The following is a 27,557-nucleotide window of genomic DNA, read 5'->3' as shown; positions in this document are numbered from 1 at the left end:
CTGTCAGAATCGTATGCCATATCTTTAGGACAAACTAAGATTATTTTTCTATCTCAGCTCTATTATTTCATATAATAATTTGTTTGCCTTCCTCTTGATCAAATCAAATTCCATTTGCAAAGCTTTTCTGGTTTCAAATTTTGTAGAATGGGATGAGTATGTATTTTTGCCTTATTTTTTCCTTTGAATTAGAGGCATATGTTGAACAATACTTAAACTATACTCATAACCTACCCTACCCTCATTTTGTTTCATAGTGGCTTTGTTCATCAGTGTCTTATCTGCTTTTATTCTGTTTCGGTCCCAGTACCATATTTTTCTTTGTAAATGAGATACAAAGATGGTGATGGCAAGACCCGTTTTCAGCAGTTTAAAAAAAAGAAGGAAAAAAAGCACAAAGACAGTATTAGCATCTCAGCTCTAGCATTTCTTCCTACAAAAGAAATGGCACTTTTGTGGCTATACAAGCTACCCATGTAAAACCTTTTTTTGGCACCTCTGTGTACTGAAATCGTCCAACTAGCTGATAAGCAGGCACCATGCCACCAAAGCAGATGGGCATAGCTACAGAGAGCCAAAAGACAATGTATGTGCATCAAGTGTGGATGTTGGTGGCAGGCTTCCCAGTCAGTGATGTCTTAACGATTAAATGTCTCGAGTTTTTTGCATCTGTAGTTACAGAGATGCCAGCCTTACTGCTGAATGGTGTTTGAAATTTTCTCATGGTTTGTTTATAAATTATAGGGAATTTTTTTGGGAATGCTTGACCTAGATGATAGTTGGAACAAGAGGGTTAGCAGTAAAGGAAATAATAGGAATAACTTTCCCCAGCCCTAAACAGCTGCATGCTCTCTCCCAAAACTAAGCAAACAAAAATTCCAGAAAGTAATAGTATTTTTCAGGGTATTAGAGATATGCAGAGGAGAGAAGTAACAGGTACTTTAAGAGAAAGAAAATCAAATACAGTCAGAGATATACATTTACCAGAATATTACCAATAAAAGAATTTGGAGGTGATGCCATGAAAGAAACACTCTCAAAGGCATGAATAAAGAACAATATGCTATTCTTTGATCATATCACATTTAGGGAAATAGAATTTGACCAGTCTATGTATATTAAGAGGGCTGGACCACAACATTATCTGATTTCATTTCAGGTTTCTTCTCAGAATTTCAAAAACCTAGGCCATGGAATATTTTTAGCTAATTTTTTTTTTTATGCCAATTGAAAGAAAAGGGAAAGGCAGTTTCCCTAATACCATCTAAGACAAGGAACTTTCATTATTTCCTGAGTGATACAGAGCAAATTTGCACACAGAGTCATGTATAAACCTCCTTGAGGAAGGTCCTAATGCATCCAATGTGCAAAAAAAAGTGTAATGTGTTTTGGTGATTTGAGAAAAATCAGGGATTGATTGATTGATAAAGAAAAATGCTTTTAAAATAGTGCTTCATTTGAATATATGCACTACAGTTTCAACACAAAATAATATTTTTATACAAGCGCAGTCATAAATCTCCCTGAAGAAACTATAAAATTAAATCCATTTTGTATTTTATCCCCTTTTTGCAAGTGGTGTTTGTGTATCTACATTCATTGTTAAAACTTCAGATTTCTCTTTTGTTTAATTCTATACCTTCAGGATTGAAAAAGACTGGAAAAAAAGCCATGTTGTATTAAAACATACTGATCTTGTCAATCAGGCAGGCTTGCCCATCAGATTAACTAGAAGGGAATAAGGGAATTGGAAGAGCATTCTCTGTCTTCTCTCCCTTAGCTGTGACTCATTAGACTCACTCCCAGAGTCCATCCCACAGAAGTGGGGCAGTGATTCTCTCACAGGTAGGCACCTCCTACACAAGGAAAACGTGTCAGTTTTGTGCCTCCTGAATTTGGCTCCCTCCCTTCCAGCTACCTTAACCTCCTGAACAAAATTCAGTCTGGCTCCATGGTATGGCTGGCTGGAAACACTCTGCAGATCCAGTTCCTGTGTGTTATCTCCAAAGAATGGGAAGTGACCATTGACTGCTGCTCTCAAAGCAGCTGCTAACCTCCCAGAACAGAGTTGCCTGCCAGTGACTTTGAAGGTCTGTGTGCTCCATTCTGCAACTCAGAAACACAAAGTCTCCTAGTATCTTAGCCACATCCCAATTTTTTTCCCAAATTTTGGAGTAGTCTAAGGAATTTCTTTAAAAATGTGCTGCAAAAAACAATTTGGAGAGAGGCAAGAAAGAATTTGATGGTCCTCATTTATTTTTACTGTGGTAAAACTTTAGTTAAAATTTATCTGCTTTGGAATATGAGCATTAAAGACCACACTCAAAGCTCTGTGGACTCAACCACTAGAATCCTCATGACTTTGCCTGTTAAGGCATTAAGACAAAGAAAACTGAAGGAGGAAAACAATACCTGGTAAGCTGAATAAAACCATCTCAATTTATCAAAAAGATGTTATTATAAATGGCTTAGTTTTAGTTTTAGCAAGCATTTCAGTATATTCTCTGAGGGGGATGGATTCCCTTTATAAATAGTTGTAGTTGGCACTCAAATACTGAGGCATCAATAAAAGAATCTAAATAAATGTCAGTAGACTTCTGTTCCTAGCAACAGTAGCTATTGATTTTATTTTTTGCACTCTGTTAAAAATGAACACTGAAAGAATTCTGATTGTCCTGATTTGTATTTTTAATAGAGAATTCAAATGGGAACAGCTGCTAAACACTCCATTAAAATAAACTGTTCAATGACTGAATTATAATCAAGATTTTTCTTTTTGGGGGTTTCTGAAAAGCCCAGAGACACCAAGGAAACAGTCAATACATGTCTAGCTCCATCAATTGCTAACGTCTGAAGCAAATTACTGCTTCCCACTTTTCCAGTGAGAAGCCCTTCTCGTTAGATTACAGTGAGGTTACGTGTCTCATGTTTATTTTAGCTGACAAGAACACCTTTCCTTCCTCACTGAACATTGTCCAATTCCAACTGGAGGAAATGAAAGTATTCCTACTGAGAGCTGGCCAGAATAGGCAGATTCCACCTAGGACTGCCCCAGGCTGAAAAGGGCTGGGAGAAGTGGTTCCCAGTTGGTGAGCCTGGCTTACCTGGGTGGAATGCAGACATGTGGCAAGGTGAGTGCAGCTCAGAGCCCACATGGAGGAGCACTGTGCCCTGCCAGGGGTAGGGCCATCAGCGTGGCCTCCTGAACTGGCACCATCAGCAGAGCCTCTCAGGAGAGTGATCCCTCGACTGGGCAGTGGGAAGTAGTGAGCAACCCCACTTCTTGGCAAGGGAGTATTCACATATTCTGCAGAAAAGCAATTACATAATCCTCTTGAGCACATTTTCAAATATTTCTTAACAACTGAGGCAAACTTGTACATATAAAGCCATTCTGCCACCTATCCCTTTTATCCTAAATATGTGGAAAATTTTTTATTAATTTTTTCTTCTATTTTGAGATGTGGTAATTTCATAGCAGTATTGACTCTTAGATGAAGCCTTTGACAAAGCAATTTATAATATCCAATGATCTTGTTAATGTTTCTTTTTCACTGGTAATTAATTGGTAAAATATTCCGGGGAGCCACAAGTTATAGTGGAATTTTACCACAACAATTTCTGCAACTTTCTCCTAAGATTTCTTACAAATACTATATCCATCAGAGGCAGTTTGGATTCCTGTGAATGTAATTTCTGCACTGATAACTAATATATTTGGATAATGTATTATCTCTGAGAAAGTCCAGGTCTTGAAATTCCTAGTATTTTAGGAGTGTTCTAGAAGGTAGGGTTTGAAAAATTTCTTTCAAAATATTTCTAGCTTTAGTTGAAGAATCAAATGGCAAAATCACATCATTTTTGTTTCTATAGTTTTTATTTTATGCCAACTTAATTATAAATTTAACAGCTGATTAGAACTGGTCAAAAATAATGTCATTTCAAAACCATTATTTCATGTTTTTATATCTTGAACAGCATTGATTTCTACTGCTAGTAGCTCTTGAAGTAGATCCTGGTAGATTAATATTGGAATTGAAGCAGAAAGGTTAAAAAAGGTTCAAAGCAGTGCTATTTTAAGGTTGACTGTTGTGTAACCAGCTCAAGTTATGTCTTGAAATACAGAGATATAACAAGAATTCTGTTATAAAGTGTTTTGAGTTCTATTGAAATGAGAACTATCATTTTCCTGTTACTTACATTTAATTAGTAATTTCTTATTTGAGAGACTTTATAATCTGTTCTACAAACAAAAGAAAGACTACTGAAAAAGTATGGAAATAATAAGAGGAAAAATATCAGTCCATCTGTGAATGTATGTTTTCATGTGTCTGCAGCTGGTTGGATATGTACTGTGTTGTAGTACATTGAGTATTCCGATATTTGAAGTTACTTCCTGCTGATAAATGTTTCACAGCAAAGATGTGATCAAAAGATATAAAGGAATTGATAGATGAATGAAGCCAAACCAATTAAATTTCTACTGCTATGTCAAAAGGTAAAATAAATATGTCCTGTTAGAAATTCTGCCTTACTTTACTTTCTTTATACATTAAATACACTTTTGTTAAAAAGCTCAAGAATTGTAACATGCTGATGCAGAAGAAACTGCCCCCCAAAACAAAACAAAGAAAAAAACAAAAACCAAAACAACAAACAACAACAACAACAAAAACCCAACCAAGACAATAGGAAAGTCTTTGAGATGAAAAGAAGAAAATTTCTTTGCTTTTCATTTGGAAGAAGAATGGCAGAAAAACTGTTTTTTTAAAGAAAACTAATTTTTAAAAGTAACTTGTTAGTTCCAGTATATTTTCATTTGGAGATCCAAACTATTTGTAACTCCCTATTGTAACTGACAGAACAGTGCTATAGTGCTACAATATAAACTTTCTTTTACATTTTGGCCATTCACACTTCTAGCATCATATTGAAAGAAATTATTATTATCATTTGTAAGAACAGAGTTACTATACAGAGAAAATGTCTGCATATCTTCCTTAGGAAAGCAGTATGAGTGGGCTGATGTATCTCCAGAGCTGTTTGTGGTTTCTTGGAGTGGAAGTTTGTCATTTAGTGTTGTGGGTTATATCTTCAGTGGTGTAGTTGGACACCGATTTAGAAGCTGAAGAACAAATCAATGTGATGCAATACCAAAAGCCACTTTTCTCAATCTTTTGCACTAAAACCTAAAGAGCTATGAATTCAAGAAACAGGAAATTAACAAATTAACAGGAAATTAACAAATGAATTATTCAAACTTAAGCATTAATGGACCGTCAGAAAATGTAGGATATAAACAACAGTAGTTCTCAGAACATGTATCTTCAGCAGTCCATCTGTGATATTTTACCCTTGAGATGTTTAAATTACTTTGGTATTTTTGTTTATGGGGGGGGGAAGAGTATATATCTGCATAGTGTAGTGTTACTATCTTATTCTTTATGTCACCTGTGCAAGATTTTTAATGGGCTCTGTGACACTGGGAATTTCACCTCTGAAAAGTTTAGCTTTCCAAACAGCAAGGGTAGAGTGATCTGTGTCAGACACTGGGAAATGAACCGAGCCCTGAAAGTGCCTTTCCTCTGAGTTGAGTGTAATAGAATCTAGATGCTGCTCAGAGGAGGACATCTGCGTTGCAGACACCTAAATGTGGGCAGATGGATGGTACTCTGACAGTAATGTGCTCCGTAGAAATTCAACTTATTTTATGCAAAAGGAGTTGGAGCCATGTCTTCCGAACAAAAAGCAAATCTCTGCTGTGCTTTCTGTTCCCAGCATAATTCTGGCACAAAGAAGAGGGAGCAAAACAGAAGCAGCCAAAAGAAAGAAGAAGCCCAGTGAGTCCCACTTAAGCTAGAGCCCCTTGGCCATGAGTAGATTGAGGGCTGACTGCACATCATATCAATGTACGGGGCTCTGGGCTGTGCCTTTATCCTTTTATGACCTGACCAGAACGTGCCTCAACTTTCCTCCTGTCTTTTATGCTTATGAATCCTTCTCATGCACATCAAGGGAAAAGTAGAGTTAATGAATAACATAAAGGCAGAGCTTATAACTGAGTTCAAGGAACTTGAAAGTTTGTACATAGCCATGGGGTGCATAGAAGCCTCTGGAAAGAAATTTTAAGCAGCATTTGCTCTATATCTGCAAGCACTAATTGCTCAAGAGGAAAAAAAAAACATTCCAACAGCAATTTTCTGTTTGGTAGTGACCAGTTCTGATACACATGACAGTTCAGCATCTTTCAATCAGTCTTGGCACAGTACACTAATTATTAAAGTATAATGACAAGGAAATAAAGTATCAGGCAGATTTTTTTACCTGAGGGAACAAAGGAAAATATAAAAAAATACGTAAATGTGTGACTGATGAAAGACTGAAGAGTCAAGGAATCACTATGCCAATGGGTTAAAATTTCCCTGACAAACACAAGCAGAAAACTAGACTGTCATTGCAATTTGAGACAGAAAACTACAGCAACTCAAAATGGATGCTACAGAATCAATTCATATTTGCTTAGAAGCAGATGCTCACAAGGATGGACAGTGCTCTGATGCTATAACCATGATTAAAAAGAAATTCTTAAAAAAATAAATATCTAAGTTTTAATGATAGGAAGAATTCAGCCAAGCAAAACTAGTGGAAGCTTCATGCTGTGACAAACAACAAGCAATGAAAAAAATCCAGAGAATTATGTCATTTTGCAAGAGCTTCCCAGTACGTTCAGGAATGTCAATGAACATTTATTGAAGTTGACCTGGTTGCACAAAGTCCTCTGCTGCCAGGAATATTATTTGTTGTCAAGACTACTGGTTTTGGCCCTGAGCTCACTTCAGGTGAGGCCTGTAGATAACTGCTGGGCAGGAAAGACTTTCATTTCAATTATTAAAAGCAGAACACGGTATCTCTCTTTGGTCCTCATGCATTCAATCACTGAATTTCTACTGGGTGAGAATTTGACTTCAGATTCCTCTTTGGAGTCAGGCTGTGGTTTCTGATCCTGCTCTGCACTGGAAGCAGTGATGTGTGGCTCCTGCTGGGTTCTAGGACTGGACTCTCCACCATGTTGTGCTGCCCATAGCTTCATCAGCTCCCCAGGAAAAGCCTCAGGCAATGGGAATAGGAAGGAAAGAGCAAAATGCACAGAACAGATGAAACCAGAGATGGTGCCTAATAAGTAGCTATGTGAAGTCCCACTGTAGACTGATGTTCTGTTTGCTTCAGATGGACTTCTCACAGGGGAATCCAGGGGATTCTATCAATTCCTGACATTTGGAAACAAGAGGCAGAGATACTGACATCAATATACTTACTGATGTCAAGTATATTGATTCAGAATTTCACTTTTTGTCATATTTGATGGGGAAGAGATAGGTTTGAAAATTGTATTTCTATGAGATTTACCTTTATGGACTGGGGAATTTAGGGGAAAATAACTTTAGAAACAATGATAATTATATTGTGGGTATTTCTTACTGCATTACTGGAAAAAGTTTCATGCTCTTCCCAGACATGCTGGGGTCTAGGTAACCTTGGAAGAACTCAAGAACTGTTGTCCAGATAGCATTAATAATCACTTATTTAGTGACTGTGGTAAATGTACTAATTATAAATTTAGAAAGCCCTTCAGTTTCTTTTTCCTAAATGTAGCACAGAAGGATATTGGGGAATATTTTCAGATTTGGAAGAATCTGAAACTAAAATTGTATCGATTTCTAAAAATAAAATAAATAGCAAATAGTTAATGACAAGAACAATTCAATTGCTTTGAATTCCACAATGCAGGTCTCAGCTCTTGTATCCCCCAGACAAATGTGTTTGTAACTGGCACACTTATCAGAAAAGAAATTGGAAGCAAGAGAAATGCCATGTAAAGTTCTTTGGAAAAGAAAAACAATTATTTAATTTAAAATACTCATAGTTTACAGAGTTCCTGACTATTTATACTTGAAAGGTATGGGACATATTTCTCCTTCAGGCAAAGTGTGACAAGAGTATTAGATGTGAGCTCTGCTGACCATGCTTATATCAAAGGCAGTTGTGGCCTGCCTGAACATTTGCTTCTTGTGCCCTTGTGATCACTTTTTTATTTGGCTTAGGTATTAAATGATTTAATTTATTTGACCTCCATTTTTCCTGTTAGTAAATTGGAGATAATGTGACTTAGCCAACTTTGACAGAAGTGTGAGGTGAGATGTATAGGTTCTCAGTACTGGTACAGGTATTTTAATATCTCAGTTTTCCATTCCCCAAGAAAAAAAAAATATTATATTCATTTAAGATGGTTCATAGTGAGTGCAACTACACAGTATCAATAAATCGTGAAATTCCTACTTCTTCTCGAAATTCTTTGCAGAGGGTTATGAATTCATGTTTACTATTCAAGTCTTCAGTCTTAACCCAGTTATACCTCTTTCCAGTGTGGATCTCCATAAAAATAATAAGCTTTATTGTCACTGCTGTGCCCCTTAGTGTCTCCTGCTTGGTCAAGTGTGTATTCATCAAAGTTCTCGTCTTGCTGTTATGTGATTGCTGTAGCATTGTGGTGGCTTCTGTCAGGTAATGCAGCTGTCTTGAACTCCCACGTATAAGAAAGAAATACAGCTGTAGCCCTTTGAAGAACTCTTATAAAATGTGCTTCTAATTAGATACATAGAGAGTGTCAGGAGGATTTGTTCACTGTCACAGACCCTCAGTGCTGAATTTCTTCAACAGTTTTCTGAAGCACGTAGAAAACAAGAGGCATTTATGACTGCATGTGATGCAGAGATAAGAGATGAGCTACATCTAAAGCCTCTGAAATAAGAAGTAATGGGAAGCAGAAACATCCTTTTATTTCAAGACAATTAACTCAGCGTTTGTCCATCGAATTCAGGCAACAAGCACTAAATACAGCATTTCAAAAGGAAGAAGTTTAAAACACTTTTAAAAGACACTTTTAGCCTTACCTGTAGTCCTGTAACGAGAGATTCTTGTTAAATGAGTGTATCTAAATAGCAGAAAAATGTGTCCATTTTTTGGTGATAAATTAGCAGCAAAAAAGAAAAGTTCTGTTTCTTCAAGTAATAAGGTTCTCTGCTGGCACAAGCAGTTCCAAAGTTCCTTGGAATGTTCTGTTGAATGTTCTATGCATGCTGAGGTTTTTAATCACTGTTGCTTACATCCAGTGGGAGATGTTGTGCTATGAACAGCCAACCTATTGAAACCTGGTTTCCAGTGTCTCTCTCACATATTTTTCCTCCTTCATGTTGACTGATAAATGATGACTTTGTAAGTCTTTCTCTGTATAAGGACTTCATAGTTTCTATTCCCATTTGTATGCCTAATTTCCTGAAACTTTTGTGGAAAAAGTATCCTCCAATCTTGTATTCTTTTGCCCAATTTTCTTAAAATTGTTCTGGAACACAAAAAATTTTTCAAGGGATCAGAAATTGCACATTTTGTATCTTTGAGAAACAAATCTAAATGCAGTATTTATAATTTTCACTAAATTTTCACATTTTTAGATAAGGAATCCAGTTACCTTAATATGTCAGAAGGAGAGTTTTTTTGTGATCTGTATAAGAATATATAACATTACACTATCACAATAATTGTCAAAATCCAACAAGTTAAAATGCTGCAAAGTTGGTTAACAAAGCCAAATTAGGGTTTTTGAATCTAAATTGATGTTTTCTCTTCTTTTATAATTATAATGCTCCATGTTACATGTGAAGCGGGGTGTATTGTGAGAAAGTTACAGGAAAATGAAATGCTTAATATGTTTAATGCCTCAAAATTTTGTTTAAATAAAATGAGTTTGTTAAGCTCTACACTCTACAGCTGAACTAAGTTCCTATTTTCCAAAGTTTTATTAGCAGCCCACATTCAAAGTGTAGATGTGGATTCAAAGTATAGATGTGGATTAGCTGGGTCATCTCTGGAGATATTCTGGCCTCAGCTGGATAAATCCCTGCAAAACTTGATCCATGCTGGTTGTGCTTTGAGCAGTGATTGAACCAGGTGACCTCCAGAGAGTTGTCCTGACCTAAATAAATCTGTCATCTGTGACCAGAAAGAGCTGACCTATAAAGTATATGTAATCTGTATGCTTTAAATTACCTGAAATTACTTCTGCATAAAGCAATCCAAGCATTTATAGCTGTGTTAGCTTCCATTAAATCAAAACTATTTTTATCATAACTTTTTAAAATCTTAACAGGGTCCAACTAATAGCTAGGCTGGCTGGAAATTATTTTGTTATCTATAAAAATAAGAAACTTGAACAGATTTAAATTTTGGTGGTATTGGATATAGACTCACTTTAAATTCTGGGAAACAGCAGAATTGTTTAATTTTCACAGTAGCTAGTAGATTAGGTTGAAAATGGCATGTTGAATAATAGACAGTGTAATGCAGAACATCACTTACAAGAGGAATGCAAGAAGAATCCTGCATATGCTGTTACTGAAAGAAGAGAAAGAGATTGTCATTCATGACAAGCAATAGTTTATCATGTGTTTGGGGTATTTTTGTATGGAATGGATACTATACAGTCCAAAATATAGTCTGCTTATTCTGAATGTGAACACTTGGAGGTGTGCAGAAAATAATCCTTCCTGATTTGGAAAAGAAGCTGTCAACATGTAATCAATATGGTTTGGAGAAAAGGCTACAAAACATGAAGAGTAAGCCTGTAGATACTTGTGAGAAGTGGGGTGGTGATATAAAAGCAGAAAGGAGCTCTCAGCCATTGCAGGTAGGGAATGGTATCCTATCACATGTATGCAAGGCCTTGTGGAAGGAAATAAACAAACATGCAGAATTGAATTGTGGACTAGAGGATGGCTACAACAGCCATCAAAAAAACATTTGAGGATCCTCATGTTTATTAGGTAATAGAATACTTTGTAAAGGGAAATTTTTAAATACAAACATCAGATAAGATTACCAATCCTGCCTTTTATTGTGCAGGATCCTCCAGCATTACAGCAGGAGAATTTACTTTCCAGTCCTAGAACATAGGGTCTTCTGAATACGAAACAGAAGTAGAATAGTGGACAGGAGAGAAAAAAATGTATTCCACTACTCACATCAGATAGATTAATAAGACATTTGGCAACTACCAATGAACATATATTGCTTAAATATGAATGCCTCTCCTATATGTTCTAAGACAAAACAAAAAAATATTAAAAGCCCAAAGAAAGTGGCAATTTAAAATGCAGTCTGCCTCCTGAAGGTGTTGAATAATTAGGAACTTTGCTTTGGAAGGTCACAATATTACCCCATATTTTGTAGAAATACTGCAAAAAATAGATAGATAGATAGATGATAGATGATAGATAGATAGATAGATAGATAGATAGATAGATAGATAGATAGATAGATAGATAGATAGATAGATAGATAGGCAGATTTTCTTTAGGTTATATATGCTTGGTTTCTTGAGACTAAATATGAAGTGTTGAAAAAATCCAGGGCTAGTTCAATTAGGCTGTTATTTAGTAAGCTAGAGTTGAATTGCCCATTTGAACAAAAAAAGAGATAGAGATTAGTCTCAAATTAAAATGTCAGATTTATCACTGTTTGCTGAGATGCAGGTTTTCTGCTGGGACTGAGCACTCACTAGGTCACTAGACACTGTGTCAGGGAAAGGGAAGAATTTATTTGTAATTCTCTCATATGTGTAACATTTTTATTCATAAGCACCAGACTTATAATCTGGTTTTGTCGTGGATTGATCTAATGAACGAAGTTTAACTCAGTTGAGAGTGGAATTGTTAATTCTGTGTTTCTCTCTTCCTCCCTACAGTATGCTGTCTGGCTGGTCCTTTGGGTTACATGGAATGTGTTTGTTATCTGCTTCTATTTGGAGGCTGGAGACCTTTCAAAGGTAGTTGGATACGTTTAAGCCATCAACTCTTTGTTAACATGCCCCAGGCTGTGCTCTGTTTCACTCATTCTTTTAGTGTTACCTAAATGAATGTCATAGCATGATGTAAATTTGGAACATTCTGGCTATGTTAGAAACTTTTAAACCAGACAATAATGAGCATATACATTCTGTTGCCCATAATAATAATTGTATATATTCTTAAAAGAAAATTACCTTTTTTTGTCCCCCTCAGTAGCCCTGCAATGCAAATTCCACCCATGTGAGAGACATTAATTAATGGTTTCATGAATACAAAACATTGCCATATCTGAGGCAAACAAATATTTATTGTACCTTTTAGCTTGCTGTTACTTAGCTGGATTCCTTTCAGGGGTCTTATACATAGCATAATAGTTGTAAAAGAAGGGGTTTTTCATTAAATTAAGATGTAAATTGAGGCACCAGAACAGATTGCCATTTGGCTTCATCAGTGTTTTTAAAGTTTGTGCTTCTGGTATGAATTTTTCCTTGAACACTTATACATTGTAAAAATCTATAGCAAACATATATTTTCCTAAGAATGACATATTTATAGAGTTTTATTGACAGTGTGATAATGCATAAAGTGGCGGCTGGTAATGGCCTCACACTAACACTCCGACTTTCCAAGGTGTTCCCAGAATGCTGGCAATTTGTGGGATAAAAGATTAGCAGTGGCAACAATTTTTTTTTTAGGTTAATATGCTTCCACTGAGTCTATTTATTGCTGAATTATGCTCACAGTGCTATGAGCTGACCATCAAGCAGAATCCCTCGTGTCAAACACATCACAGTGTCTTCTTGACTCAGATTTTAATTTTTTACCTGATTATAGGGAGTTTAGCCCAACTGTAGGTTACAGATGTAATCCTCTGATCCTTTGTGAGTTACTGATACCTTTTTATGCAGAAGGTTAAACACAATTATAGGAAGAATAAATGAGGCAGAGATACTTCCTTGCGTGTTGTTTCTTTCAAATCACCCCCAAAGTACAAAAACTACTAGAGACAAAGTACTTCATCCCCATGTATTCTGCCTCTTCAAAGATGCTCAGTTCAAAAGGATCAGAATTTCATTTCCTGAGGGTGTAAAGTAATTTTCTGCAGGTAAAACATTACCCTTTCCTGGTTTTATATTTTCAGACAGCCCAAATCTCATTAAAAGCTTGGCAAAAACATAGCAAATAATAGAACTTGCATATATTATCCTTAATTTGGTCAAAATTATTTCTTTGTTGCCAAGTCAACTAAGACATACAACAAACCCAGCACCTGTTGTACAGTTATAATCAACCCAATCCACCCTCTTTCCACCTGCTTGTTTCAGCCACCTGCATTCCTAAACTTGTAAATGTTGGGATGCTTACCTTCCCTCGGGAAGTGAATGGGGGCGGGAAAAATGGAGGAAGGAGAAGTAGCTGTTTGAGCACTGGGCATAAAAACAGGATAAGAACCTAAGTACTAGCTGAAAATAAAATGGGCCACAAATGGTACCTAAACCTTGAAATTATTTTTTTTTTCTGAAGTCTAGAAATCATCATCTAGAATGTTTCCCAAACAATCATAGGGTTCAGGTCTATATTTGAATGCAGTTTAATCTTTTATTTGGTCTCTAGAGGTATTATTAGCTCCAGAGATATGATCTGCCTTGAAATACCCAGTAGATTATATTCTTTCCACTTCAATTGGCTTTCAGAGCACCAGAGTTGGTAAAGAGATGGGGAAAAGGAAAAGTTCAGACAAAAATGAATTTTAAAAAATGGTAGAGATCAACTCATTATCTACAAAAGAATTAATTCAGATGTGGAGCATCTTCTCCTCTCCCTTTCAACTCAAATGCTACTTCAAGACTTCCCCACATGGGAAATATTCTAGAAGATCTAGCACTTGGAAATATACATCAAATGCAAAGACACCCCACTATTCAGGTTGATATAACATATCCCCCTCTCCCCTCCCCCCACCACCCCCATTCTAGATCCTTCAGAGGCTCTGGCTGTTTTACACAGTGAGGCATCTTACAGAATAGATCATTTCAAGTGCAATGTTTCTCAGGCCTACTCATAAATCTTGCACTGAATCTTCTTTATTATTTATATTTTCATCTGGGAATAACTGCACTTTTAAATCTGTGATGATAAACCTGGGTATTTTCTTTTTTTGAAATGGTGGGTAGAACCTTGAGAAAAGCTCTGGGTGTGAACTTGTTCTAAATAGAGAATAAAAGAACAACCTTTAGGCAACTACCAGGGGGATGCCTCTGAGGTTGCAAACCATGAGAGAGGATCCTGTGCAGCATGGCTTTAGGATTTGATAGGTTAAAATTACAGCCTAATAATAGTTCAGATTGGTATAGTTTATTTTTATATGTATTATTTATAGCTTGCTACAAAATAAAATAAAGAGAAGGCAGGGTTTTTTTCCCAAAGTTTTAAGAAAGCTTTTATTCTATGTTTACAACAATTTTTCCATCATCACCTGCTGAGAAAATGGAGAGGACATATTTCAATTGTTAATATTTTACTTGTGGGGGTGGAGGTCATGACATTTTTACAGCTTCTCCTATTATACTGAAACAGGTCTGTAAAGACTCAGAAATTTTCAGAACAATGAGATAAGCATCTCTAAAGAAAGTGAGGAGATTCAAGGACTATTTGTGAACATCCATGTAAATCTCTTTGCATTATGCACCCTTACAATCACAGATATCTCGTGAAAATGGTGTCACACCAAGTATTTTCTGTCCTTGAGGCGCAGTTATCTTTGCTGAAACTCTATCACAGCAAGATGGAACATTTATGGCTTTGTAAGAATGGTTTGTAACAAAGAGGAAGTATAATCACTTGTTCTTAACCTTGATTTTTTATGTGGATCTGTGAATAAATGCCTAGAAAACCCACTTCACAGACTTGCTTTTCAGTATTATTCTTCAAAAATACTTAATTAATTTGTCTGTTGTTTTGCTTACTGGTGACTGCCGTACTCTCTATAAGTAGGATTTTAAGGTGTCAGGACTGGTAATATTATTTATTTTGGCCTGTGGCTAACCAAATGTAGCACATAAAAAGTATAACCTCTTATCTTGAATGAGGCACATCTGAAGTACACTAGTGAAACAAAAAAAACACACACACACAAAAAAAAGAGAACATAATAGAAAGCATTTCTGAGAAAATGTAAAATTTCTGTGATTTTTTTAAACCCAGGAAAGTAGAGAAGGAGATAAATTCAGCTATCTCAGAACAACTGCAGAAAATACTCATGTGATTAAGAACAGCACTCCCGATTCAAGGCATTTGAAAGCTTCCCCTAATGATGTCTAATGATACCACAAGCAGAAAATAAGCAGAATAAGAACTGTCATATTCCCATTTTTAGTTTTGAAATGAGTAAACACTCTTTGCTGAAAGGAACCCTTTCCTGAGGTTGCACTGGTCCCATCACAAGCGTGGTAGTGGAGACTGGTGCTGTCAGCTGCTGGAACTCAAGGCAGAGGCTGGATTTGGGGTGCTGGACAAGGGGAACCAGCTGGGCCTCAGGGTCCAAGGCAGCCCTTGCTGCACAGGGTCCCATCCTTGAGTCAGTACTTCTGGTTCTCTCTGCATTCAGCTCTATTTGTGTGACTAGATCCAAGAATTCTCCTCTCACTGTCACCCAGCTGAGCTCTGTAATCACTTTACCATAGTTCCCAGAGTACTGTGTGAATATGAGCAAGAGCACACATCTGAAAAGCTCCTTTTTACTGTGGAAATTGACTTAGTTTCTATTTCAATGGCATTCTTGATGTCTTCCTTATTTATGGAAAAAAAATTATGCTTGCTATAATAAATTATAAGGTTGTACTTTTATATTTTTTACACAAAAATTAGATGGTTGAAAGTCAGTCTGATATCAAGAAATGCCAGAATTAAGACTGCTTGACTAAGCATTATTTAGCTCTCTTCTACATTCTTTTTTACATACCTTTTAATGATGAAGTCACAACTGTGTATTTTTCTTTATTCTCTGTACCACTTAGCCTATTTCAGAGATGACTTTTTGGCAGCTGAATGAGGCTGACATACTGGATCTTACTCCATACACTGCAGCAGTCAGAAAAAGCTTAATAACAGTATAAGGTAAATCCTGTAGTTCAGTTCTGATCTGAAAACATATAGAATAAAAATAGGAAAGGTTAGGTACAGACCTCTGGCACCTTAGATCTCTAAGCATAGAAGTGATATTGTGTACATAGATCACTGGGAGTAGTCAAACTGTGGTTCCTCATCATTCATTACACAGGTCCGAGCAACTGTTCTTAATTTAAAAAAAAAAAAAAAAAATTAAGGAGTTTCTATTTGCATTCAAATCATGTTACTTCCTTTCCTATATTGCCCTGTACCGCAAAAGGGTGAACTTGAAAGAATAAATTTAAAATATGCACTAATTTAAAATTGAAATTGTTAAGTATAATGCAAAGAACTGAATTTTCTGTAGTTATTAAAATGTAAACATAAAGGAAAATGTGTAATCAGGTTGTTTTTTGCCAGAAGTTTTAAGGGAAATTAAAGGTTTCTGAACACTTTCTCTCTTACCCACCACAAATAACTGGAAATATAGACTTACAAAATCACTTATTCATGCTGCAAGAGTCCTCTCAAGGTCACTTAATCCAGTCTCCCACTCAGAGCAGCACCAACTTAAAAGTTCTGTCATGTTGCCCAGAGTTTTAGCCAGTCGAGTTTTAGAAGTCTTCGAGAATAGAAGTTTCACAACTTCTCTATTTCTTAACCATTCTCATTGTAAAAAACTTTCTCCTGATATGCAGCTGAAATTTCCATTGCTGCAATTTGTGGCATTGTCTCTTGTTCTTTCACTGTGTGACTCTGAGAAGAGTCTACCTTTTCCAACATTCCCTTTAGGCTTTTAAGTGAATCTGAGTACTTGGTTTTCTATTTGTTCTTTCTGTAGTTGACTTCCTATTTTCTTCCAAACCACAGATAGTTTGTTGCACCTCACAAGAAAATTCCTAATGATCTTGTAATAAATAATCAGTTCACTTTTCACAATTTTGCTTTACTATGGGAGAAAAATGAAGGGTCTTCACACATATGTAAAGCTATATAGTATCTTGTGTATATAGGTTGTCTATGTTTGGAAAAAGTAGTAACACGTTCAAAAAGAATTAGAGTCCTTGAGTTCAAAGAGAATTCAACTTATGCTAATATTTAAGTTTCCTTATATTGTATTTAACAAACTGACAATCTTGTTCATAAACCCTGCAATCTAGTAAAATGGCGCAAATATGTAACTCTTCCCTATTCCCGCTGAGGAAAGCGAATCGGGAGGGTTAACCAAAACCTGATTAAGGCTCCCAAGTAACTGCTAGGGAGCAGGAGGAAGTCATTGTCATGACATTGTTGGGGAATACCCTTGGGTAGAGTCAGCTCTGCAAAGCTGGAGGACTGAAGACTTAGGTAGAGGGTTTGCTGTTGTTTCATTATCTGCAAGGACTGCCCACTCTGTAGCTGGAGTGAAGCTAGTCTGCGTTCCACATAATGAAATCACAGGAATAAAGACAAATGTAAGAAATCATGTCCAGCTGCCAATGTGCAACCTGTTTAAAGTCAGCGTTTACATACTCATGGTCATGGTTCATAGTAAAGTAAAGCAGAAGGGACTTCAGGATACAGCCATCAGTTCTGCTGCCTCCAGCCAGACCCAGCCAGCAACCTGCACTGTGGGACAGCAGCTGATGCAAATGATCTCAAGGAAGAAATGATCAGTTTAGAAATCCACCTGCAAATGATGCTCATCCACTTTCCATCACTGAGAAATCCTCCTTTCCCTTGTTGATCTGAGATGTTAGTCCAGGATTAGACAGATATAGCTGACTTTTAGTTCCTGCAGGGCAGCCTGCTCTTTATCTTTTCCTTTTCCATTGGGATACCCTAATGTGAAGAGGAAGTGGCAGCAATGGTCATAGTACCTCTTGTCAACAGATTAGCACCAACAGAGATTGCTGATGGAAATAAATGGAGAGAATGGGAGGAGGGGGGAGGGTGGGAGGAAATATGGAGCCTATTTTTCCTCCAGCTGTCCCCATTTGTCCCTACCATCTTATTGCACAAAATTATAAGGACCAGCCAGAAATACACCTTGCAGTAAGTAGTATTTTTCCATTTGAATATCCCAACCTTGGCAAGTACACATCCACCTATGTGTCTGACTTTCATATACCACTGCTTGGATTGATACCTAGTTGCTCTGAAATCCAGTTAATATCCATATGCAAATGAACTGCAATAATGCAAATTACTTCAGGATATGATTTGCATAGCTTGTCACTCATGCTTCTTAAAAAACATGCTGGCTATGAGTGCTGAACACTTTATGCAGCTAATATGCTCTGATTTTAAAGGGAGGGCTTCATACATCGATGAAGCAGAGGAGAGAACAAAACAAAAGAAAAGGGTAATTCATCTTCAGCATAACTCAGTTGTAACAAAGCAATGAACTTGGCAAAAAAGATTGAACTTACACCACTTTTGCATTCATTCTACATTACTTTGTGTCCTTTGGTATTATTATTACACTGCTTTGATTCCACATTTGCTAATTATCGTTGTAAAGCAGTGGTCAATAGAAGTTAAATGTCAATGTCATATATACTTTAATAAAACAACCTGCAGGATGGTTAATTTTGAACATATTACCTTCCTTGGATGTTGTTTTAACAGATGTCCTGTTAAGATAACAGAGAAATTAAATTAGTTTTCAACTCAAAGCATCTGGTTAACTTTGTAGGTAAATGCCTTTGAGCAGTAAATCTGACCAGGGTTTTCAGATAAATAGCTATCAGAATGTTTTAAGTAAATGACTTTATTTTTTTCACTTCTATTACTTAGGGCACATTTGACATGCTTGATCATATATCTAACAGATGAAAATTGAAAATAGTGCTGGCAACCAGCAGTGTTAGGTTATTCAGGGGGTAGTTTCATGGGTAGATACTATTAAGCATGCTCATAGTTTCAGAAAATCTAGTTCTGCAGCAATTTTTAAACCTCAAGATCTTTACCAGCTGGAAAATAACTGATTATAAAATGTAATCTGTTTAATACTGTAGACATAGCATATGGTGGAATGCATTAAGATAAAAGTGGAATTTTTCATCTTTTAATGGTGAAGTAAATTGTGATAGCAAATCATTCAAAGTATAGAAAAATATGAAATATGATTGTATATATTTTGCTATTTGTAACAGTTTTATCTTTTAAAATCCTGGCACATATTTTACATTGAGTTTATGAATAAACATACAACTTCCCGTTGATTTATATACGCTCACTTTTCCCACAATTCAATGGCTTTGCACTGAATACAGAACACATGAAAATAAGTGTAGTGACTGGTTAGATGGTAATTCCATATGATGATTTACTTATGTGTATGTTTACATATATATTGAGTACCTCAGTTATACTGTTAAGATGGGTAAGCATGCACTTTATCATGTACCTTAAAGCTGCAGATATAATAGTTACATGAAGGCTTTCCTACTTATCTAAAGGCAGTGCCATGAATATTTCTACAAGTCTTTCAGATGTTGCAGCCAAGACATTGCAGAAAAATATCCAAATATATATTTATGAGATTACTTTTTAATATTTATTAATTATATTGCAGTACCATCTAGTGGCCCCATTTTGATATCAGGGTGCCATTATACTGTGAACCCTAGACACACATAAGTGAACTAAATGGTACATACTCTTACTATGTGATTCTGTGAGAATGGGAGATGGAAACCAAAAACTAGTAGATTGCTGTGAAAATCCAAAACAGTGTTATATCTTTGGAATTCTTCATGAAGTCTGGATTTTCACAACTTTCTTGTTCTATTTTTCCCCCTGTTTCCCATCTCTGTGAGGATTGATAGTTGAGTGACACAAAGCCCTACTCTTCCAGCATTTTATGGTCCACTTCAGTGAGGAAAACACTTCTGTATGCTGCAGTGCACCATTGCTAGCACTTCACCAGTTGTTTAAGGCACTGGGGGAAAAACTGTAGATTTTGCTCAAAATGAAAGATCAGAATCTAAATTTATTTCCGGTCAGGCAGATGCTCAGAAGATCACAGCTACAGAATGCATGTTTTCTGTGACAGCTCATCTGGGCGTTGTCCCTGCCTGTCATACACAGTACCTTTACTATGGCTAGGTGAGTCAGCTATGGACAAGGGCTGGAGGGGATTTACCATACTTGAAAGCAGGAGAGTCTGCCAGAGCAACCATTTGTCTTTTGTGAAAGTATAAAAGCATGCAAAAATATGCTCTGCTTTTTAATTTTCCCTGTCTCATGGTGTCAGCCTTGTGATATTATTTATTCTTTTGGGGTATGGGTCCAATACATTAATAACAGAGACACTAGCAATTTTTTGCTCTAAATATTTTGTTCTAAATATGCAATGGATAGAATATGCTTTCCCTACATTTACTCTTCCTCTAAATATATCAATGACCTTCTAATTAGAATCTGTCAAATAAACCCCATCTTGTGAACCAGGGGTCTACCAAAAATTTCGATGCAGCTCTAAGCCCATGCATTTTCTGAGGAGATTTGTGTTATTTGGAATTTCTGAAGGAAGCCATTCTGATCCTTATGCCACTAAAAATTCTCCCAGTTTTAATGCAGTATGAAAATGAAATTCTGTATTGCCTTCAGCATCTTTTTACATATGGATAAGCATTTATTGAACCTGGGAAAGCAGTGTGAGCTGTGAAGTGCTCACTCTCTGGTTTTGATCCTGTTTAATATAGAAAGCCCAAACTCCTTTCTCACCACTGCAGTGGTAGCAACGGGCTCACAGGCCATGCACTGAAAATGCCTGTGGTGGCTAATCACCTGTTGCAGCAGTTCATCATCTTATAGGACTCTTTATTTGCAGTTCCCCTTCTGCTGGAGGCCCCCACTCCCACAGTCCTGCCACATGAGCACTCATGATCTGTCTTTGGGCTGAAAACACAGATGTGCCTTAAGGCACTTCGGGCAACCACATACAATCCATTCTTACACAGACACAACTTTGCACTGGAGCATTGCATGGGAGCAGCTCCTACAAAAGGCTCTTCTAGAAAGCTAAGGAGAGGGTAATGGGGTCAAACTGTCACAGATATTTCAAAGTGAATGTTTACCCTAGTCACAGAGTCATGCTACACTTTCTGCACCGTGAGAGAATTTATTCTCACTAGATAAATTTCCTTGAACATTTTAACAGGAATTTCAAATTTCAAGAAGCATGTTGGAATGTAGCTATTTAAGAGAAAACAGAAATTAATTTTTCCTTTTGCAAAACCGTAGAAATATTTTAAATATTAGTAATCTTTTTCATGTCATTTTCTTCCTTCCTCATTCCCATGAAAAGAATGTCTCCAAAAGTGGTATTGAAAGGGAGTGATCTGTGGTATATGGATAAGTGAATTAACTAATGTCAACTTCAAAACCAGTGTGGGGTTAGCTGATAATTTTTTGATAATTGTCTGCAATAAACAGAAAAAATATTATCTCCCATTGACTTCAGTGCTGTCACACTGCAGTTGACAGCACACTCACAACTGGTTTCATTTTGTTGATTCTCTCTGCTCAGAATGAAGCACTATATATGAAAATATTTGATGTCCTTTTCTAATAACCCATTAAACTCAATGATTACCTTAGTGAATTTATCCCCGGAGGATAAATTTACTGTAGTGCTGTTTTCAAAACTTGCTGCTCCTACTTCAATTACGGTAATTTTAAGGGGCATCCTATCTGTTCAGGAGTGCTGTAGTACGGTGCCACATCCCTCTTATCAAACTGCCACAAATACCTGTTTGTTAAGAAATTGGATTCCCTGTTTTGAGGGCAGGATTTGATTGATTGAATAACCTTAGGAATTGAACTGAAGTGTGGTTTATTGTGGGTTTCACACTAAGAGCCTGTTCTTCAGCAGGCCACAAGTGTAACTCAGGCTATTTCTCTTCCACCCTACAACAGGTGGGTAATTCAGCAATAATGAGGTGATCAGTAATGTGCTGTATCTAAGTATCTCACTGGTGTCTTTAAACAGCCAATGAATCCTTTTATAGAAAAACTGCTGTTTGCAATGCAGAAGGATAATAAGATCAGAGTGGTAAAAAATATCTGAACAACCTCATCTATGGATAATTTGAGATACACCTCACTACTAAAATGAAAAAATAAAAGGGGTTAGATTTGTCAAACTTTTTATCATATCACAAAAGTGAAGGGCTCTCCTTTTATAGAGCAGCCTCATAGAAGGGGTCCTTTTGTGACTTCCAATCAGATGCACAGAGCACATCCTCTCTTTCTCTCCTTCCTGGCAATTTATACTTGTCACTTCTCTCTTTTCTTCCATCAGCTTATTAAAGCTGATCATTTTTTATCTTGCCTTTTCTCACCTCTGGCACATTCCTCTGACACTTAGCACATCCAGAGGTATTCCATCTTGATTTGGCTAAACTGGCCAGGGTGTTTGTTATTTGGGAGCACAAGGAAACACTGTATTTGAGTGCATGCTCATTTAGGTATTTCTCTTAATCACCGTTTACAGAACACACTAACTGTTGTTGCTCTTGACTCCTCATTGTAACCAAATGCATTTGATTCAAAGTGTCCCACAAATGCTCTTAAATCACAAGTCCAAGGCATTTGTCCTGCATCTGCAATGATGGAGATTGATTTGCATTAGGTGAAGAAGTTAAGCAGATGGAACATATTTATCTTAAAGTTTAACTTAAAGACATCTTTTTTTCCTCATTGGAATGCCAATATGAAGTTTATGCCATACTGTGTATGACATAATAATATAAATTGTAATGAAAAATTGTTAAATATATTGCTGATATAATTGAAATAATATACAGTATAAAAACTACTTGCACAAGTATTCACATAAGAATTATGTAAAAAAGTGATACTGAGGGTTGTGCAAAGCTTATCCATGATTATCATCTACCCAGTTGTATGCAATCCTAGGTGCTCAAATGGCCATTGAAGCACTGCCAAGAGCAATACTAAGAGGTTCCTCCACTGGAAAAGCTTCTTAAGCCTAGAGAACTAACCACTTGCTTTTATTGAAAAACAGACTTAAACATACATACATACATACATATTAGATCAGTGTTTTCCACTTCCTTTAAAGTATTTCAATCACAAAACTACATCCAACTCAGCACAAGGATATTCAACATAGCATAATTTGCACAGAATTAGAAATCTTTGCAGCTTCTAAATGTGCATTTCTCATGGCTGACAAACAAGGACGGGGTTAAAAGCATGAGATGTTTCCTAAAACTACTACTTCTGGCTGTTGTGTTTTCCTTCATGAATTCTATGGTTTTAATTTTTAATAAAGGAAAAAGTCATGAGCTCAGACAGCTGTTTGGAAGAAGAGGCTACAGGAGAACTCAGTAACAACAGACTATGATACTACATAATTATATTTTTTTTCTCTTCATTAGCATACACAACCTGCTACAGGAATGAGAATATAATGATAATTGCCAGACTCTTGGGTTTTCACATTTGGAAATAGTGTAAAGTACAACTCTAAAGTAATAGGGATTACTTCAAGAAATGTTTCTGTCTGCATAGTGAAAGCAGGAGCTTGTAGCAGACTGGAGATTTAATTTTGATGTTAAATTTCTGGCAAAACATCTCCAGGAGATAATGTCATTTATTCTCATTCTGGTCTCAAAGTGAAGATGAGTGTAGCACACATTCTTTAGCTTCCCATTAAAGGATGTTTGTCTGTGTCACAGCATGTAGCATTAACAATAGATTCTGCAGAGAAAAGTTGCTGCTATATGAAAAATCACTGGAGACTAAAGTTTATTGAAAAAGCTTACATGGAAAATTTCTTTGATTCCTGTACATATTTTGTTTAGCTTTAGGCAATGTTTTCATTTTTTTCATTAGTGCAGTAATGTCTCTGTTAAAAAGAATTTATAAAAATAATATCTTTTTCACACTGATATCTCTGTGTGCTGTATAAGACAGTACTCCTTTGTTTCCTTTCATAAAGAGTGATGCTTTTAAAGCTGGTAAGTGTCAAGTACCATCTCATAGAGGCAGAGCAAAATTCTAAGAGAACTTGTGGCAAATTGGTAATAAGTAGAGTGCTGTTTCATGTGTAACTTAGATCTTTGATAATCCTAAGTCTAAAAATTATTTTCAAATACTCAAAAAATCTTCCTTCTCAGCAGGACATGCCCTGGTGTGTTGCTAACCTCCCATACCCATAGGACATGCCCCTTTCCTGTGTGGAATCCTTCACTCTCTCTTACTCCTTCTTTTTACGTTTCCCCTCTTTTCCGGGACACCTGCCTGATGCAGGTGGTGCTGGGCTGAAACATCCTTTGGAGATCCCTACTTCTCTTCCTAGACTGCCAATATAGCACAGAGGGGATGCCTGACTTCTAGGCAGCTGAAGTTAAATCAGCTGAATCCAACCCTAAGTGCTTATCACCTACTGAATTCATGGTACTTAGGCACTAACAGAATACCTTCCTTTAACAATAAGCTCCTAATATATTTAAAAATCTGGTGGCATGGAGCCTAAATTGCATTTAATTAGAAATTTAAGTGTTTTGTCTGTTAGTAATTTCTGAAAATTAGGCTTGAGTTCTAGCAAAAAAATCCTTATCCTTTCTTGAAAATCCTGCATTTATTGATTTGCCTTCAAGAAAAGGAGAAAGAATGGCAATGGGGGAGATTTCATTTATAGACATACTGAAAACTGCTTCTTGTTTTCAGTTCATATTATTTGATTCTCTTCCTTCATTGATTATAATTTTGTTTCAGAATAAGGCAGTGATGCTGCACGTGAAATAAATTAAAAACCTGCTTACCATACCCATGAAACAGTGAGAGTCAGTTTTGAATGCCTAATAAAAAAACATCATACTGACATGCATATGAATAATAAGCTTTTGGTTCAGAACATGAAACAGCTGAATCTCAAAACCTGAAATCCTTAAAAAGGCAAATGAAGTAAAGTACATGCTTCAAAGCAAAGAGCAGTGTCAAGAATTTGTGGCTCTGTATTGATTGGTACTATAGAAGATGCCTATAATGAGAAAAATTGAAAGACTGCATGAAAAATTCAAAGCAAAAGATCTGATATGAAGATTCCCAATACTTAGGAAGGGACATATATTCAGCATACTGAAAAATTTAAGATTAAATTTTTATTAATGGCTGGTTTTTTTCTGTCGTATTTCTTTTGTGATGGGCTGCATGGTACATGTTAGATCAGGAAAAAAGGAGAAGGAGGCAAACTTTTGAATATGGAAGCCATTGAGCAAATAAATATTTTAGTTTACTTTTTTAAAATTAAATATCAAACTTAAAAAATTTAGAACTCCTGTATTTTATACATGGAAAGTCACATGGAACTATGTTAAGTATAAACTCCTTTGGGATTATTTACTTTATCATTATTTTACTATGTACATGTTAAAATATTTTCATTATGTTGATTCTTCATTTTTCTTCGCTGCTGTTGACAAGGTGGATTTTTTTTTTCATGTTTTCTAATCACTCATATTTTCTATGCATTTTCTTTTTATTGTAGTCCACTGTATTCTTCTCATATACTCTGCAGTCTTCTTAGTATGGAGTGTTTTTTAAAAAAAAAGCTATTTCAGTTAAGACTTCCCCAGCACCAAGTAAAACTGACCCATAGGACCTTTAGTATTTTATTATAAAACTTCCATTAAGTGTTACTGAATGAGATTTTCTTGATTTTGCTCAATGCTACAGTGTTGGCTTTCATTTCTGTGTCACTCTTACAATCTCCAGTTCTCTGCCATATTTTACTACCTTGCCAAATGTTACTTGCTGCCATTCTGTCTGATTTCTCCTGCCTACAGGAAGCATTTTGCTCTTTATTTAATTCACCTTGTTGTTCTTCATTGCTGAGATCTGCCCTCTGCAGCATTTGCTATCCTTTTTCTGCACTATATAAACACTGTTAAACCCTATAATCCAATAATTACTGAAAAAATAAATTGAGTTGAATTGAGTGGACGCCCACCTTCCTCTTCAAACGTTTTCTCAGCTTAACACCCAAGCACTGATGAATTCTTTTTTGTGAACAGTTTTTAAACCAGCTGTGGAAGTTGTTCTGGTGATTTACACGCACTATGCAATTTCTTTGTGTATAAGGGACATCACATAGCCCAGTGTCATAAGATGGAATAAATTAGGTCCTGTCTATTGTTCTGCCTCTCCAAAACCACCACATCCAAATCACCTGCCACAGAAGAAGGACAGTGATTTCAGGAAGAACTGCTCATATTCATTTTACTATTTCATAGGTGCACAGGGATTGATGGATTAAAAATTTTGTTACAGAACCACAAGATCAATTACTAATTCACTTTTCTAAAACTGTGAAAACAATGGCTGTCTTTCTGATACTTTACAGTTGCTTCATCAGCTTTTTTTTTTTTTTAATTTGTTCTGCTTTTTTTTCTTTTTTTTTTTTTTTGGTCAGAAATTTCAGGTGAGATCATGTCCCTGTTGAAGTCAATACATGGGAGGATTTTTATTCCATTTAGTACAATGAGGCCAGTAGCTAACACAAAGTCTTCAAGGGCTTCTCAAAGTGCCAAGTTTCATCCCTAAAAGCATGATGATGTCTCAAGAATTCAGCACATCAAAAACAATTCCATAATGGAAGAGAATATTTTAGTTTCATTGATATGGAAATCATGTTATGGAGCATGCATCATGAAAGCATTCATTGTCTAAACTGACACCATGTAAGGCATTCATAGATAATTTCCATCCTCACCAAAATGTTGTTAATTTTGATTTAGTGAAAAAGATGTACTTGTACTTATCATCACAAAACACAGATAGACATATGAGTAATAGTATGAGTTCTGTTTTGGTTTTTGCTTTTATATTTCTATGCAACTGGAATATAAAAGATGTGCAAATCTTGGAGGATCTGAATATGTACATGAAGAAGCAAACATTTATTAATCTATTAAATAAATCTCAGCAAATAAGCCAGTTATTTAACTGTGGAACAGGAGCATGACTTTGTAGTTCAAATCGCTTTACTGAACCTTGGGAGATTTAAGTCCAGTTTTCATCTCTGACTCACATTTCCTGCAAATCACAGCTTTTACCTCAGCTTTTGCTGTCAGTTCCTGCTATTGTAAAACAAGATGCTTGCAGGTGCCTGTGTGAAAAGGAAACCATCATAGTGAGGTTGAATCAGTAAGTTCACAGTGCCTCACAGTATTAGTGGAGACACCCCACTCTGCTGGCTCACCATGCCTGGTCCTCTTCATGAAAGTGGAATTGATCATAGAATCAGATCCCTTTAAGTTTGCTCATGTATGAATTTTTCCCTTCCTCAGTGCATCTTCAGCCTACTGCTAATAAGACAACTAGTCAACAATATAATTAATCTTTCTTGTGCTAATGTTTGTGATGACTTTATCATACTTGTATATTCAAATTATTTTTTGAACTTTATGGGGAAAAAATATATATTTTTTAGAAGCTGTTCACTGAATAACTGACATTTTGGAGTTTGGTCCAAAATATTTTTTGTTTTTACTGATTTGATTATTATAACTGGCCTACATGAGTCTGTTT

The 27,557-nt window shown here is 36.2% G+C and overlaps 1 protein-coding gene across 1 annotated transcript in view; it reads left to right on the top strand.

Annotated features, from left to right (window-relative positions):
* NKAIN2 (sodium/potassium transporting ATPase interacting 2) overlaps positions 1–27,557 on the top strand; it is a 514,185-nt gene that overhangs the window by 261,007 nt on the left and 225,621 nt on the right. Inside the window, exon 3 of the mRNA XM_030236153.2 lies at positions 11,798–11,878. Coding sequence (XP_030092013.1) covers positions 11,798–11,878 — 81 coding nt within the window. The remainder of the gene's footprint in view (positions 1–11,797; positions 11,879–27,557) is intronic.

Source organism: Serinus canaria, chromosome 3 (assembly GCF_022539315.1).
Source record: "Serinus canaria isolate serCan28SL12 chromosome 3, serCan2020, whole genome shotgun sequence".
Lineage (NCBI taxonomy): Eukaryota > Metazoa > Chordata > Aves > Passeriformes > Fringillidae > Serinus > Serinus canaria.
This window is presented reverse-complemented; position numbering and strand designations above follow the sequence as displayed.